This window comes from Heteronotia binoei, chromosome 15, assembly GCF_032191835.1.
Source record: "Heteronotia binoei isolate CCM8104 ecotype False Entrance Well chromosome 15, APGP_CSIRO_Hbin_v1, whole genome shotgun sequence".
Classification (NCBI taxonomy): domain Eukaryota; kingdom Metazoa; phylum Chordata; class Lepidosauria; order Squamata; family Gekkonidae; genus Heteronotia; species Heteronotia binoei.
The window spans coordinates 10,202,764-10,219,409 of NC_083237.1; the positions used below are offsets into that span (position 1 = coordinate 10,202,764).

At 43.6% G+C, this 16,646-nt stretch overlaps 1 protein-coding gene across 1 annotated transcript; it reads left to right on the forward strand.

The window, feature by feature from the left end:
• Nucleotides 1-667: 667 nt before the first annotated feature.
• Nucleotides 668-10,516, forward strand: LOC132582958 (vomeronasal type-2 receptor 26-like). Its single transcript, XM_060254623.1, has 5 exons — nt 668-798; nt 4,091-4,382; nt 6,719-6,922; nt 8,260-8,386; nt 9,618-10,516. The coding sequence occupies exons 1-5, from the start codon at nt 668-670 to the stop codon at nt 10,514-10,516; spliced, it is 1,653 nt and encodes a 550-aa protein (XP_060110606.1).
• Nucleotides 10,517-16,646: the final 6,130 nt, after the last annotated feature.

The window sequence follows — 16,646 nt, forward strand, 5'->3', positions numbered from 1 at the left end:
ACCTAAGCGAAGCCCCGCTGGATCAGGCCAGTGGCCCAACCAGTCCAACGCTCCGTGCCCCATAGGAACATAATAGAAGCCACCATGGATCAGGCCAATGGCCCATCCAATCCGGCACTCCGTGCCACCTAAGTGCATAAAAGAAGCCATGCTGGATCGGGCCAGCGGCCCATCCCATCGCTCATTCTGCGTCACATAAGAACACAAGTGAAGCCATGCTGGATCAGGCAAATAGGCCCTTCCGATCCACCGCTCCGTTACACAAACAAACATAAGAGAGGCCGCGTAGGACCCGGCCCGCAGCCCATCCAGTCGAGCACTCTGCGTCACCGAAGAACATAAGAGGAGCCATGCCGGACCCGGCCGATGGCCCACCCAGTCAAACGCTCCGCGACACACAGTGGGCACCCAGGAAGGTACTGCCCCTTCCCCCAATAGACCCCCCCTTTGCTCCTAAAACATACACCTTCGAAGAAGGGTGGTAGGGAACCGACCCCATGAGTCGCGGCCCAAGACTGCCACTATTTGCAAGCGGCGGGCGGGGGAGGGGGGCAAAAGCGAATAAAAACCTTTCCAGACCCCCCTGCCCGCCGGCCGACCGCTCAGCTTCATCCCGCTCGTTCGAAGGCCCTTCAGCCCTCAGGCCAAACGCCTCGATCCGCTCCCCATGGGAGCTTGTGGCACCGACCCCGTCCAGGTCCTCCACAGAGCCGTCCAGCCCGATGCGGCCTTCATCCACTCTCAGCCTCATACACCAGGGACCTCCGACCAGGCCGAGAGCGGCAACGAAACTGATCTGTGAGGGCGGGGCCGAGGCTACAAACAGCCCCGACGCTCCGCCCGACAGCCACTCCCGGATGGAGGGAAGCTCCAGCGCAGCCTCCCCTCCTTCCAGGGAGGCAAAAGGCGGCCCCGTGGCGCGCAGCCGCTTTGCGGCGTGGCCTTTGTGGGGCCGAATTAGCTGTGCTTAATTCTTCAGACATTAGGACATTTAACTGTGGGAAAACTCTAGTTGGGTGTAGCGGTTTATTTGAATCATATAATTAAGCTATTGACTGCCATAGGAACATGATTCGTTATATTTGCTTAAGAAGTTAATAGCCCCACTCCCCCACTTGCTCCTACTGGAATGGCCTTGGGTCAGCCATAGCTCTGGCAGAAGTTGTCCTTGAAAGGGCAGCTGCTATGAGAGACCTCTCAGCCCCAGCCACCTCACAGGGTGGCTGTTTTGGGGGGGAGGATATAGGAGATTGTAAGCCGCTCTGAGTCTCTGATTCAAAGAGAAGGGTGGGGTATAAATCTGCAATTCTTCTTCTTCATCTCAGAAGCTTGAAAGATTCATCTGGGAATCTTTTGTATTGATTTCAAATTTTAGATATTCCTAACTATTGGTAATTGGTTGCACCAATTTTATTTACAAATTATTTCACTATATAGCTTTTGCGCCAGACTTTTACTGGTCATTGGCTGAATACATCATGAAACAGGTCACTTGTAAGGATTCTCCAGGCCTTTTCACCCCACCACCTGCCTCCATAGGGTAGAAACACCTGTTGGGCAATAAAAATGTGAAACCATTCTTTAAAAATACGAAGAAAAAATGACCACAGAATCCATGATCCCATTTTTATAAGGAAGTTATCTCACATGCTGGGAAAAGTAAGAGGAAACTTATCTGTATCCCCAATTCCATTTTGTACCCAGTTCAGAAGCCCTGAAGGGAAATCAAAACTAAGACCTTCCAGCAGGAACGTCCCTTTCAAGAAGACTGCATCAGAAAGTCATGTGCATCATGCAAAAGGAACTGCCATTTCAAAAGATGAAGAGAAGCTTAAAACTGAGAAGCTAGGAGGAAAATATGGCAGCACTCTCACTACTCTTCTTTGCCGCATCTGACTAGTAGCATCAAATAGAAGCAGATGTGTGAGGACCCTTCATCACAGTTGGTGTGAGGAACACCAAGCAACTGCATTTGCAGAACAACAGGCTATTAACTTCTTAAGCAAATGTAATGAATCTTGTCCCTGGGGAAAGTCAATAGCTTAATTACATGACTCAAAAAAGGTTGTTTGACAAGGGCCTGGGGTTGCCAAGTCTGACTGGAAAATCCTGGAGATTTGGGAGTGGTGCCTGAAGAGGGTCAAATTTGGAGAGGGGGGGAAGTCAGTGGGATCTAATGCCATAGACCGTTTCCTGTGAATCTGGAGTTTTTACAAAGGGAATCTGTGGCCTGGATATTGGTTGTAATTCCAGGGCAAATCTAGGCCCCATCTAGAAATTGGTAGGGTCAAAGTTCATGTGTATTGCTGCACCAGGAATGCGGAGACTGGAAGTTAATTTGAAATGGAGGAAAAACTGTACCAAGTGCGTCACTTATGGTCCAAACTTCAGAATGGCAATTACCTTTGCCTACAATTATTGACATCACTGTAATTTGTTCAACTGATCAAAGCACTAGTGATTTTTATGAGGAAACCAGAGAGCAGTAAATAACTCAGCAAGTGGCTATGAAATGCCTGTGTGTCATTGAGAAGAGGGAGTAGGGGTTGGACAGGACATTGTCAGCATGATCTCTTGTTTGAGATCAAGAGAGAAGCTTTTCAGGAAGGTGAAGCTTGTGATTTTGCAACTCCAACTGCTTCTCTTGGCATGGAGAGTTAATGGCATGAGGTGTCCTGAGAATGACCCTTTCCCTTTCCCTATGCTACATGAGTGGTATCAGCCAGGTGGCCTCCTTGTTGGTGGCATTTTTTCTCAGATCATCTACTCATGCCATACGTTTCATTTTATAGAACTTCCTTCGCAGAAGTGGTATGATTTTCCTGAGTAAGAATTTCTTCCACTCCAACGTTCTGTTACTTTGCTCTAATCAAATGCCATAAAACCCAGTTATCTGAAAAGTTCTGGGATGCTGAGAATAAGATCCTGTGGGCTAGGTCCACCCCAGAGTTCCATTCCTCTTTTCCAGTCATTTTGACAGTCCTTCTACTTTTCTGTGAAGTATATATGGGGATTTCTTTTCTGAAAATGAGGGATTTGGTTCTATTTTATTTGAGACATTAACCAACTCTTAAAAGAAAAATTCCGTTGAATGTTTTATTGAGATTTTTTTTTCTATCATTGAATCTGGGTATTGGTTGCTATAGGATTTTGTTGAAATAATGATTGATTGACTGAAAAAAACACACAATTAAAATGTGATTGGAGGTCTAGGCATTTTAAGTTACTGTCTCAGCAACCCCAAGTGTTGACTGAGATCTCATGAATTGGTATTGGGAGATGCATAAGCAGATACTTTAGAACGAGATTTTATTCACTTTGATCTTCCAGAATCATCTACTGTGAATCGCACTGAAATTAGCAACGGAAATTTGTGAAGACCCCTGGTCCTGATGAGGTTCATTCTTAATAGTTTCAGAAGGATTTTGAATTGTGTGCCTTCCCAGTAACCACCCTCGTTTACTGATACAAATTTGATTGTTTGTAAAGTCATTACTAAGGGTATATTTTTTTGTTATAAAAAGAAAAGATGACCAACCCATATCCTATGAACTATTGTCCAATAACTCTCTTGTCAAATTACCAGTAAACTTTATGGATGATTTCTACTGGATAAGCTCTTTTCCTGGCTTTATGGTCCTCCATGTATGTTATTTTTAGATATTGTGTGATTTGGTTATGGTATTTGTATTAAATACCAAATAAAGGGTTTTGATTTGATTTGATTTGATTTGGGACTGGGAAATAACACTGGGCTTTTTTTCTGCAGTCTCTGTAATTTCTGCCCATGAGGAGATTTCTCCCTATATTTGTGAGGCAGGATTCCTCCCTTTTCAATTTGAAATGTTTGTTGAGAAATGGGAATGTCACTACAATATGAATACCAGAAATGTTGGTGCTGTAATGTGTTATACAAATGTTAGTTGGCCAGGGGAAGATAATGTCTCTATTCAGAAATATAGAGAGAAATGCATATGGATGTGCTTACACAGAGGGAATTGTCAGGCCAAGAATGCTCCAGAAATGTTGTAATGTGAACCAGGAAGGTGTGGCATTCTCTTATAATAAAACATGTAACTCTTTTTTAAAGAATGGTGACAAAGATGTTCCAGCATGCCCTGGCATTGGCTTTTGCTGTCAATGAGATCAACAAGAATCCTAGGATCCTGCCAAATGTCACACTCGGATTCCACATCACTGACAGCTACTATGAAGAGAAGATGACTTACCGGTCCACCCTGGACCTGCTCTTCAAATCACAGAGATTTGTCCCTAATTACAAATGTGATTCCCAGAGAAATGTAGCAGCCATTGTCGGTGGATTTGATGCTGCTGTCTCCTTCCATGTGGCAAATAACTTAGGTCCCTACAAGATTCCACAGGTAGGATAATTTGTGTGTGTGTGTGTGTGTTTCATTTGCGAGTGTCTGTAACTAGAAGTCATGTTAATCTCTGTTGAATGACCACTACTGGGGCCCCGGAGAATAGTCAGACAGGTGGTTGAAAACCTGCCCCTGTCCTCTCAATTTGACATTTCAAGGACAGTCTTTCATCCAAGTCCTAACCCCAGAGTTGACCCTACTTAGCTTCTGAGATCTAACAAGACAAGGTACCCTGGGCTACCCTGGTCAGGGCCACAGGTAGGATTTTTGAAGGGAAGTATGAATGGTTTGACCAATGAAACCTTCCATTTTCTTTTTATTTTATATTCTTCCACCATGCACCTTTATAGTGCAGATGGTGGGAGAATGATGATTGCGAAAAAATAATAATCTCTTTTTGATATTTTATGGAACAATGCCAAATCAGAAGAAGAAGGTATTGGATATATATCCCACCCTATACTCTGAATCTCAGAGCGGTCACAATCTCCATTACCTCCCCCCACCAACACCCCCACACATCCTGTGAGGTAGGTGGGGCTGAGAGAGCTATTACAGCAGCTGCCCTTTGTTGCATGGAAGGATGAGTGATTTGACAGTTGGTCACTTTTCTTTCCTTGAGTTATTCTGTAGAGAAGACAGAAGAAGAGACTTTTATACCCTTTTTTTGTCTACCTTAAGGAGTGTCAAAGCAGCTTGCATTCACAGCCACTTCTTCTCCCCACATCAGACGCATTGGGAGGTAGGTGGGATGGAGAGAGTACTCGGAGAACTGTGACTAACCCAAGATCACCCAAAGGAGGAGGAGTGAGATATGCAGCTTTACAGATCAGAGTTCCCTGTTCCTAACCACTACTCCAGTCTTGTCTTATGATTGTAGAACAAAGCTTAAATCTCAGTAGCCTCCTGGTGGGAAAAAGGAACGGGGGAATGGGAAGACACAGTGAACATTTTAGAGATTTCTTTCAGTTGACCGTACCCTTCAAAACACAACCCTTTCCTGCCATTCATATCAACAATTATGTACATTTTCTTTTAGCTCACCTATGGCTCCTTTGCACCTGAGAAGAGAGAAGTGGCAGAATTCCCCTCCTTTTACCGCATGGTCCCTAGTGAAACCCCTCAGTATATAGGGATCATTCAATTGCTAAAGCATTTTACATGGACATGGGTTGGGCTCTTTATTGTGGATGATGAAAGCGGAGAACAATTTTTGCAGACAATGGAGATGCTGTTTTTCCAGAACACGATTTGTTTGGAATTCACAGAAAAAATCCCAAAACAGCCCGGATGGGATAATTTAAATGACCTGAATGTCTTATTCATAAAAGTCTATCAACCTTTGACACTCATGAGAGGCAACACTATTATCCTCCATGGAGGCTCCCGAATCATCGTAGTAATGAATACGTTATTGTATTTTGTAATTCCTGGGTATGAAGAAAGTCCATTGTACAGAAAAGTATGGATTATGACAGCCCAAGTTCTCTTCATTCAGTCCAGCATTTTAAAGAACTTGAGTTTCCTCCTGTTTCAAGGCACTCTTTCATTCACAATTCGCACCAGTGATCTTATGGGGTTCAGGACATTTCTTCAGAACATCAATCCATATTGGACCAAAGGAAATGGTTTTCTCAAGCTGTTCTGGGAACAAGCATTTAGCTGTGTGTTTCCAAACTCTGAGGAGCCTCTAATGACCGGTGAAACTGTCTGTACTGGGGAGGAGAGACTGGAGAGTCTTCCTGGGTATATGTTTGAAATGGGCATGTCAGGGCACAGTTATGGCATCTATAATGCTGTCTATGCTGTGGCTCATGCTTTGCATGCCTTGTACACTTTGAGATCTAAGCCTAAAACAACAGAAGGTGGCAAAAGAGAGGCATATCCAGCCAGCCAGCCTTGGGAGGTAATTCTGCACAAAGCAATATCTGGGATGTCTTGAACACATTATGCCATTTATGTTACCCTGTTTCTGTATCAATGCCAGATGATCTTTCTATCAAGTGAATAGGGTTGCAGCTAATATCTGTAAAATTTAAGGTAGTTTCCATTACTTTGTGTACATTTTTAATGATAAAAGTATTGTGTGTCCAGATGTCATCCTATAACTGGAGCTAGAATAGAAGGAAAATGGTACATTTTCAGCCATCTGTCATAGTAATTCATATCTGGGAGTTGGGCAGTGTGTCATCCGTATCAATGAGGAAAAACATTTTAGAAGGTCTATGGAGTGATGAATAATTGCTACTGTGGTTCGTTTTCCAGATGTGTGAAAATGGTAACTAAATGGAAGTCTAATGCAACACATCCTCTATTCCTTTTTCTTTTCCCACTAGCTCCACTCCCTTCTTCAAAACATTTCCTTTAACAATTCAGCCGGAGAAACCATGTCATTTAATAAGAAGGGGGAAATGGGAACTGGATTTGACATCATGAACATGGTCATGTTCCCAAACAAGTCCTTTCTTCGAGTGAAAGTTGGAAAGGTGGATATAGATGCTCATGAAGGAAAAACATTCATCATTCATGAAAATATGATTGTATGGCACAGGCATTTTAACCAGGTGTGGATTGCTAGATATTCCCATGAACACAACTGAATTCAGTTTTTTTTTGTTTTTTTTTTTGGGGGGGGGGGGTTGCTTTGTTTTGTTTCTTTGAATTCTCTGTCCTTCTCATGAAGGATCGGGCACCATAATAAAAGTGAGAGCCGTATACTTTATTCAGGACGAACGAGTATGAGATGGTAACATTAATGCCATATCAATATATCTCATTCTCAATATAGCTCCCACCCAAATAATAGCAGCAATGCTTACAGGTTTAAGAAACAAAGGTTTTCTTTGACCATTGCTAGGCAATGACAGGACTATTGCCAGATGGCTGCAGTCTGGCTTTTCTGCCATTTCTCTCGAATCCCTTCCTTAGTCTAGTGCTGTGCTGAAAGTACGCTTGTGAACATTTTCTTTTTAATGGATACTTTATTACCTTTGATGCTGGGAGTGGCTCCATCACCTTGGACATGCTATTTGAAAAGGAACGTCGGGGGAAGGCAATTAGTGGCCAAGTGGCTATTTCTCCAGGAGCGCAAAAGGCAGTAAATGGTCAACCGGTTGACCTGGCTCTTGGCAGTGCGAAACTGAGCAGGAGCCTCAAAATGTTGAAAGTGAACTGGGAGTCCCGAGTCTCCCAACAGGGAATTCCTTATAATGGTAAGATTGTGGCAGCGATTACCCAAGAGAGAAAGAAAAGCCTCTCCAGGTATTGGGAAACCTTGAAGGGCAGGCTGAAGCATATCCCCATTGCCTTCTGCTTTACATCCTCCTTTTGACTCTGATGGGTCTGCTATGACCAGGGAGAGCAGAGGGTGGAACCTTCTCCTATTTATCACAATTGGGATGCTGAAAAGGAGGCAAGAAAAGGGGAGATGCTATGGGAGTTTTCAGCAAAGGGAAGGGGGAAATACTGGGGGAGGGGAATTGAGATGCCCCACAAAACTCCTTTTCGGTCTCCCTCATATGTACCCCTATTCCTCGTAGCATTTTTAGAAAAGTGAACATAGTGAAACAATTTCCTCACCTTCATCAAAATTTGTAAGGCAGCTGTAGCAAAATGTTTCAAGACACACAACTGGTCCTAGTAGCTGGTTGTGAGTTGGTTGCCTCATCAAATTCTTTCCTCTGGTGCCCAAACTCTCCTTATCCAACCAAGAGACACCAAAATATTAAATATTATCTCCCATGATCAGAAAACGGGAGCAGATGATTGCTCAGATAGTGTTTTGCTTTCTTCCATTTTGAATGTTCACTGTTGAATTATATTTTATGAACAAAGTGTAATTTCTCCTGACCGCAATGGCTTTCATGCACTGGCCTAGATGGTGCCCGTTTCTGTGTGCAATGACCCCTGCCCCCCTGGGCAGCAGAAGAAAAAGAAGGAAGGGGAGACGTTTTGCTGCTACGATTGTGCTCCTTGCCCAACTGGGAAGTTTTCCAGCCACAAAGGTAGGTGATGTAGTAAACTGGATCCCCCAAGTATAAAAATTATGGCAGAAGCCCATTGAAAACAAACAAACAAACAAACAAACAAACTATACCATCACATCTGTTGAAAAAAATGTAGAACTGGTACCCAAAATAGATTGGAGGATAATTTTGGGTAAAGGGGAAAAGTCAATCTGCCTCTATGGTGTGTCACAAACAAAAGAATCATTTGCTCTGATTGTGCTGGAGCCAATATTGATTGAATGCATTCACAGGCATTGGCTCCAATATTGATTTAATACATTCACATCCATGTGGTATGTATGCTCTTTCCTTGCCCTCTTGCATTTCCTGCTCATTTCTTGCACTGTTTTTTTTTTTCACTGACACTGCCCATTCAGTCCTAAGCAGTGTTGCCCCCCCTATAAATACACTTAGGTGAAAGGGATTTGGTGGGTGAAGCTGTGCTTTGGAAGGCACTGTGACTGTTTTACCTGTTGAAAACAGCCCTAGTACGTTCCAGCTTCCAAATGGTCCAGTGTGCCGCTTATCAAAATAACCTATCATGGCCAAGACAATCGGTACTCAGCAAAGCTCTGAGTTTCAGACTTCCTACTTCTGAACACACTTCCTCAACTGATATTTTTCACATTAGCTTTGTTTCCACAATCAAAGCAAAGAAGTCTTATTTTGTAAAAAATAATTACAGATTGTTTCTGATTGCCAGAACCAGACCAGGTTTTGCAAACGTGTTTCTACATGGCAAAACATAAGATGTGCAATATCCTATCCTGGACCATAGGCAGGAATTTTAACCTCCAGGTGGACTCCCAAAATTACAACAAATTGCCAGATTACACAGATCATGTCCTATGTACAAACCGGCTGCATTGGAGGGTGGAATCTATAGTGTAATACGCTGATAAAGTCTCTCAGCCTTCCCCATACTCCCCACCCCATTTCTAGGAAATTCCCAGCACTGAGTCAGCAACCCAAGTAATTTCCTGTGTCCATGGATGGGAAGGGGCACTTGATTAGTCTTGCCATTGGGTTGAGAGGGAGAATTCGCATATTTTGAATAGTGTAGGAAAATATGAAAATGCTTTTTAACATCTCCACACTCAGCCAGCAGTTAGGAATGAGGTGAAAGACAACAATTATATTGCTGTTCACCCACGTTAAATGTGATCATGAGAAGGCTACAGCACATTTCAGTCAACCCTGGAATGGTTCTTCTTCTCTTTCTTTTCAGATATGGATGACTGTTTCCCATGTCCAGAAGGTCAATATCCAAGCAAGAACCAGGATGGATGCATCCATAAAAATATAAGCTTTTTATCTTTTGATGAACCTCTAGGAATCAGTCTGGTTTCACTTGCTCTTTCTCTCTCTATGACCACAGCCTTAGTTCTCGTAATTTTCATTAAACACAGAGATACCCCCATTGTCAAAGCCAACAACAGGGATCTCACCTACATTCTCCTTATTTCTCTTCTCTTCTGCTTCCTCGCCTCTTTACTGTTCCTTGGAAAACCAAACAAGGTGACTTGCTTCCTCCGGCAATCTGCTTTTGGCATCATCTTCTCTGTGGCCCTGTCTTGTGTGTTAGCCAAAACCCTCACTGTGGTTGTAGCTTTCATGGCCACCAAACCAGGGTCCAGCTTGAGGAAGTGGGTGGGGAAAAGGCCGGCCAGTTTCATGGTCATCTCTTGCTCCCTTGTTCAAGTAGGCATTTGTACAGTGTGGCTAGGAACTTCTCCGCCTTTCCCAGATTTGGACACCCAGTCACTGACTACTGAGGTAATACTGGAATGTAATGAAGGCTCTGTCCTTATGTTTTACATTGTCCTGGGCTACGTGGGACTTCTGTCCCTCATAAGCTTGCTTGTGGCCTTCATTGCCCGGAAATTGCCAGATAGTTTTAATGAGGCCAAATTGATTGCCTTCAGTATGCTGATGCTTTGCAGTGCTTGGTTGTGTTTTGTTCCCACCTACCTGAGTGCCAAAGGGAAACAGATGGTGGCTGTGGAGATCTTCTCCATCTTGGTCTCCAGTGCTGGCTTACTGGTTTGTATCTTTTGCCCCAAGTGCTACATAATAGTGCTGAAGCCTGATCTCAATACAAAGGATAAACTCATGAGAAATAATTAAGAATCTGTATTTCATTAAAAAAAATTTAAAGTGATTTGGGAAAATGTGGGCTTTTTATATACAGGAGCTATATGTTAGAGCCCTGACCTGAAAGACCAAGGGTAGTTTGATCTCATCAGATCTCAGAAGCTAAGCAAAATTGGTCCTGTTTAGTATTTGGCTGGGATATTCCCAGGAGACCATCAAGGAAGTCGAAGTTGTTGCTGTGCAGAGGCAAGCAAGGGAAAACCACCCTGTGAAAACCATATTGTTGACCATCAGCTACTGACCTGGCCCTTCAAGCCATACCATCATGGCTTAGGCTGAGCCGATTGAAATTGAATCCAACGAAGGAAGTTCTCTACCTGTGCCAGGGTGGTCCGGGGGGGAGATCCCTCTGCCGGCTCTTGACGGGGTGTAATTAATACCGGCCCCTAAGGTCAAGAGCTTGGGTGTGCTTCTTGAGTCCTCTCTTACAATGGAGGCCCAAGTAGCAGCCACTACTAGATCCTCCTTTTTTCATTTTCGGCGGGTGTGGCAGTTGGCCCCTTTCCTGGAGTGTGACAACTTAGCAATGGTGATCCATGCTACAGTCACCTCAGGAATAGATCACTGTAATGATCTCTACATGGGGCTACCCTTGGTGCTTACTCAAAATCTACAGCTAGTGCAGAATGCTGAGGCGCGGCTGTAAATGGGGCTCCCCCGGTGGGAGCACATTCGGCCAGTGCTGAAAGAGCTGCACTGGCTACCTATTGTGTTCCAAGTCCATTTCAATGTGTTGGTACTGACCTTTAAAGCTCTTTATGGTCAGGGGCTTGTCTATCTGCGGGACTACCTTTCCCCACATGTTCCCCGAGGAGCACTGCGTTCAGGGACAAAAAATACATTGTCCATCCCTGGACCTAAGGAGGCCAGGTTGCAGCCGTTGCAAGCTAGGGCCTTCTCGGTTGCAGTACCAGAATTGTGGGTTGCTCTCCCGGAGGCCATAAGGGCCCTGCAGAATCTTTCTACTATCCACAGGGCCCGTAAGACCAAACTGTTTTGACAGGACTTTGAGATCTAACCGGGAGAGAGCTGCCACCCTACATCATTATAGAGTACTATATGATCACCGCTTAGATTATATTATATTGTAGAGATACAGCACCATGTAATGAAATAATTTAAATGTTTTAAATAATGTAATGAAATGTTTTAAATAATTATTAATTGCAATTTTTATTGGTTTTATCCATAAAAATGAATGTTGTTAGCTGCCCTTAGTCCGCTTGCAGAGAGGGCAGGATAGAAATTTAAATAAATAAATAAATAAATAAATAAATATGTGGTCAGGGCCAGCTCGCCGACTGGGCAAACTAGGCGCTGGCAGGGTGGGGGTGACGAAATCAGCCTTTCCCCCCTTCTCCCTATGCAAACGTCTAGTTTGCCTGCTCCTCAGCCTGCTCCTCCCTCCCTTCCCCACCCCAGGTCTATTTCAATGTCCAGACGGGCAGTAAAGGGCCGCTCCTAGGTGATCGAAAGGTTCCCCCCCCCCACCGATCAGCTGATTGGCAGGTAAAACACTACATCGCTTACTGTCTGTGAGCACCCGGGCAGGCCAGCAAAAGCACATAGCAACCTCACCGTGAAAGGGTGCAGCCGCCACTCCCTCTTCCCCACTTCCTTCCCATCAAGGAAGTTGCCGGAAACTTTCAAAGAATCCAAGTTTATCACTTCCAGCATGTTGACCTTTTACAGTATTTAGCTGTCATTTGTTCCAGGCTCTCTGAGCATTAAAGAAAATGTATCATATTTATGAGATATCTTAAATTTGTTGTGTTTAATTTTATATGCTTTATTTATTGTTATTGTAATGTTTTAATATTCTAAGCCTCCCTGAGCCCGCTTTGCGGAATAGGGCAGGGTATAAATCACAAATTAAATTAAATTAAAAATAAAAATACATCACAACCATGGAGATCTTCTCTATCTTGGTTTCCTGGGCATGTTTTATGGGTTGTATCACCTCCCCCCCAAAAAAATTGTTACGTCACAGTTCTGAGGCTGGACTGAACCACAAAGAGTAGAAAGATGGAGAGGTTGAAAACACCAGTCGTTGCACTATATTTATTTTTTGTTGCCTATTAAATCAATGCATTGGAAAAGTTCTAGTTGATAATTTAGCTGCCGTATAAGCCAATAATATCTTCTTTTATTAGCTGAATGAGTCTGTCAGAGGCAAACATGGGATATCTTAAGACCTGGAAAGGGTAGGAAAACATGGGCTGCTGTCCCAACTGCCCAGCTGCACTCCCCTTTTCTGGCCTGCCTGACCCTTGGAGGGTTTTCTCTCTCACTTCTCCTTTGGTACACTTCCTCTAAATATTTTTGGAATTATCTACCAAGAGTTCCAGTCCTCCCAGCTTACTTATAATATTGCCATTCCAAAGTTCCACCTAGCACCTCTGTTGTCCACTACCCAGTAACTGCTGCTTCCCACAGGGATGGCTTAAGGGATTCCTGGGGCATAGCCATCTAAGAACCAACCACTTTCCTCCTCGAGGAATCAGTTCTGAAGAGCTTGTTTGAAGAGCAGACTCACCCTTTCACTAAGCAAGGGTGTGTAGAGTGCAGAGCTAGGACAGGAGAGAAGGATGAGTGTCTGTGGTTGTTGTATCTGTAACTGTGGAAGTACTTTTCAATCCAGTTGTACATGCAAGCACTCTTCTTTCCCCTCTTCCTCCTCTAAAGAAGGTTTTAATGTATCCCTAAGAGAGCCAGTTTGGTGCAGTGGTTAAGTGTGCGGACTCTTCTCTGGGAGAACCGGGTTTGATTCCCCACTCCTCCACTTGCTCCTGCTAGCATGGCCCTGGGTCAGCCATAGCTTTGGCAGAGGTTGTCCTTGAAAGGGCAGTTGCTGTGAGAGCCCTCTCCAGCCCCACCCACCTCACAGGGTGTCTGTTGTGGGGGAGGAAGGTAATGGAGATTGTGAACCGCTCTGAGACTCTTTGGAGTGGAGGGCGGGATATAAATCCAATATCTTCTTCTTCTTCTTCTTAAGTATCCCTTCTTTTTGAGACATAAAAGCTGGTTTTCTGGCTCAGAGCACTCAACCTTTTAGCTCAGCATCCTGTTTCCCATAATGGCTAGTGAAATGCTTCTGAGAAGCCCAGTTCATGAAGAGCATAGCTGTCCTCTTGTATTTCTCTTCAGCACCTGGAGCTTGAGCTGAACATGGAGTTTAGAGTTAGGCAACTTTGACTAAGAACCGCCAATATTTTATTAATTTGCCTGATGCATTAAATCAGTATGGGCTTGGGCTGGCATTGATATGATTTGGGGACTGCATGACTAAGGAGTTTAGCAAGGGATGTTTTCCATCAAAGGCCATGTTTGCACATTTCGCCATGAGTGTTGGGCGATGCAGAGATTTGTACTGATAGATAAAAAGTCTTAACCCAGAAAATGACACACTTTGCACACTTTGCTGAGTTTTGTCAACAAACTGGAGTTCTCGGATTACACACTTTGACACACTTTGCTGAATTTCGTCAACAAACTGGAGTTCTTGGATTATGTCTGACGCAAATGAACAGGAGGCAGCATCTGTCCAAGGAGAGGAGAGAGGCAGGCAGTATGCTAAATTAAAACTGTACTGGGGTCATAAGGTGGAGAATAGATCTGGACACAATTTCTTCAACATGGACACCTCAGCTAGGCTCATTGTAAAAAGTAGTCATGTTGTAAAGATCCAAGAGGCTAACAATTATTGTTGTTATTATTATTATTCCTCAAATTTATATCCCACCCTCCCCGCTGAAGCAGGTTCAGGGCGGCTAACAACAGTCAACTAAAACAATAAAAAAGTAAGCAACAATTAAAATTTTAGCAATAATCAGTACTGATTAAATAATTTTACAACAATTTAAAATGACTTAAAAATTTTTGGTGCTAGCATTGATTTCGTTAAATTCAGCAATGTTGGGCGTCATACTGTAATTCAACTAAAGGCAAATCGAAATAGAGCTGTTTTACAGGCCCTGTGGAACTGAGCAAGGTCCTGCAAGGCCCTTACTTCTTCTGGAAGTTGGTTCCACCAGTGGGTTCCACCAATGTAGAAATTGCTACCTAGGGATATAGAGAAGGCTGCAGGTATTGACAGTTTTTGAGGATAGGTCTATAGTGGCTACTAGCCATGGTGACTGAAGGGAAACTCTCCATTCAGAAGCAGTAAATTTCCAAATACCAGCGTCAGAAGGTTACATCAGGGGAAGGCATCGGTCTCTATGCCCTGTTGTTCGATCTCCAGAGGAACTGCTTGGCCTTTTTGTGGGGCATGATGCTGCAGTAGATGAACCAGTGGCCTGATCCAGGAGTGCTTATGTTCTTTTGAGGTCAAGGGGTCATTCATATAAGTAATGGGGCCAGTCCCCTGGAAACTTCCAAAACAGAAGTGAACATGGAGTTTAAAGTCAGCAATGTTGATTAAAAGCCACTGAACAGGCAGGGGCTTGGACCCTAATTTACACACTGCTTTCCAAACAATTCCCCTCTCCTTTATATGAAGAATCTGATAGTGTTGGCATCATGTCTGACAACACTAACTTCTCTTGACAGATGTTAGCTTTTGCTATTAAGGACTGGATTAAGGTGTGGCTCACCTAGGGTTGCTTTCACAATTAATGCAATTTCACAATTAAAGTGCAAAAATATGATTTTCTGGGAGGGAAACTGTTCTGCTGTTTCTTTAAATGAAACAAAGTCCTCAGGGCCAGGTGAACTGCATCCAAGGGTGATAAAAGGGCTTGCAGATGTAATTTCCAAGACTCTAGCCATTATTTTTTTGAGAATTCATGGAGAACAGGGGAGGTGCCTGAAGATTGGAGGCATTCAAATGTTGTCCCCAACTTCAAAAAGGGGAAATAAAAGGATCCAGGTAACTACTGATCCATCAGCTTGACCTCTATTCCTGGAGAAGTTTTAGAACAAATAATTAAGCAGTCAGTCCTGCAACATTTAGAAAGGATGGCTGTCGTTGCTAAGAGAAAGCATAGGTTTCTCAAGAACAAGTCATGCCAGACAAACCTTATCTCTTTTTTTTTTTTGAGAAAGCTACTACCTTGCTGGATTAGGGGAATTCTGTCGTTTATCTAGATTTCAGTAAGGCTTTTGATAAGGTTCCACATACTATCCTTATTGTAAAGTTGCTAAATGTGGTTTGGATCCGGCTACCATTAGGGGATCTGTAGCTGGCTGACAGATTGCACCCTAAGTGTGCTTGGAGAGGAGTGACAAGTGGAGTGCCTCAAGGATGTGTCCTGGGGCCTCTTTTGTTCATTTTTAAAAATGATTGAATGAAGGAATAGAGGGGATGCTTATTAAAGTTGCAGATGATACTAAATTGGGAGGGGTTGCAAATACAGTAGAAGACAGAAACAGGTTAAAGGATGATCTTGACAGATGGGAAAACTGCCTAAAGCCAATAAAAAGAATTTTAAAATGGATAAATGACTAAAAAGGCAAATGCAATTTTGGGCTGAATTAACAGAAGTAAAGTTTCCAGAACATGTGAAGTGATGGTATTACTTTGCTCTGGTAAGATCCTACCTGGAGTATTGTGTTCAGTTTTGGGCACCACATTGGAATGGGTCCAGAAGAGGGTGCCAAAGATGGTAAGGAATCTGGAGACCAAGTCCTATGAAGAAAGGGTGAAGGAGTTGGTCATGTTTAGCCTTTAGAGGAGGCAGTTGAGAGGTGATATGATCGCCATCTTCAAGTACCTGAAGGGCTGTCATATAGAGGATGGTGTAGAATTGTTTTCTATTGTCCCAGATTTAGGACCAGGACCAGAACCAATGGGTTGAAATTGAATCAGAAGCGTTTCTGGCTCAACATTAGGAAGAACTTCCTGACAGCATGGTTCCTCAGTGGAACAGGCTTCCTCGGGAGGTGGTGGGCTTTCCTTCCTTGGAGGTTTTTAAAGAGAGGCTAGATGGCCAGCTGACAGCAATGTGGATCCTGTGAATAGGGGGAGGCATCTGCGAATTTCCTGCATTGTGCAGGGCGTTGGACTAGATGACCCTAGTGATCCCTTCCAACTCTATGATTCTATCAAAAGGTTTGTCTCATTGTGTCTTGCAAAATAATGAATGCCATGGTCTTCAGGCAT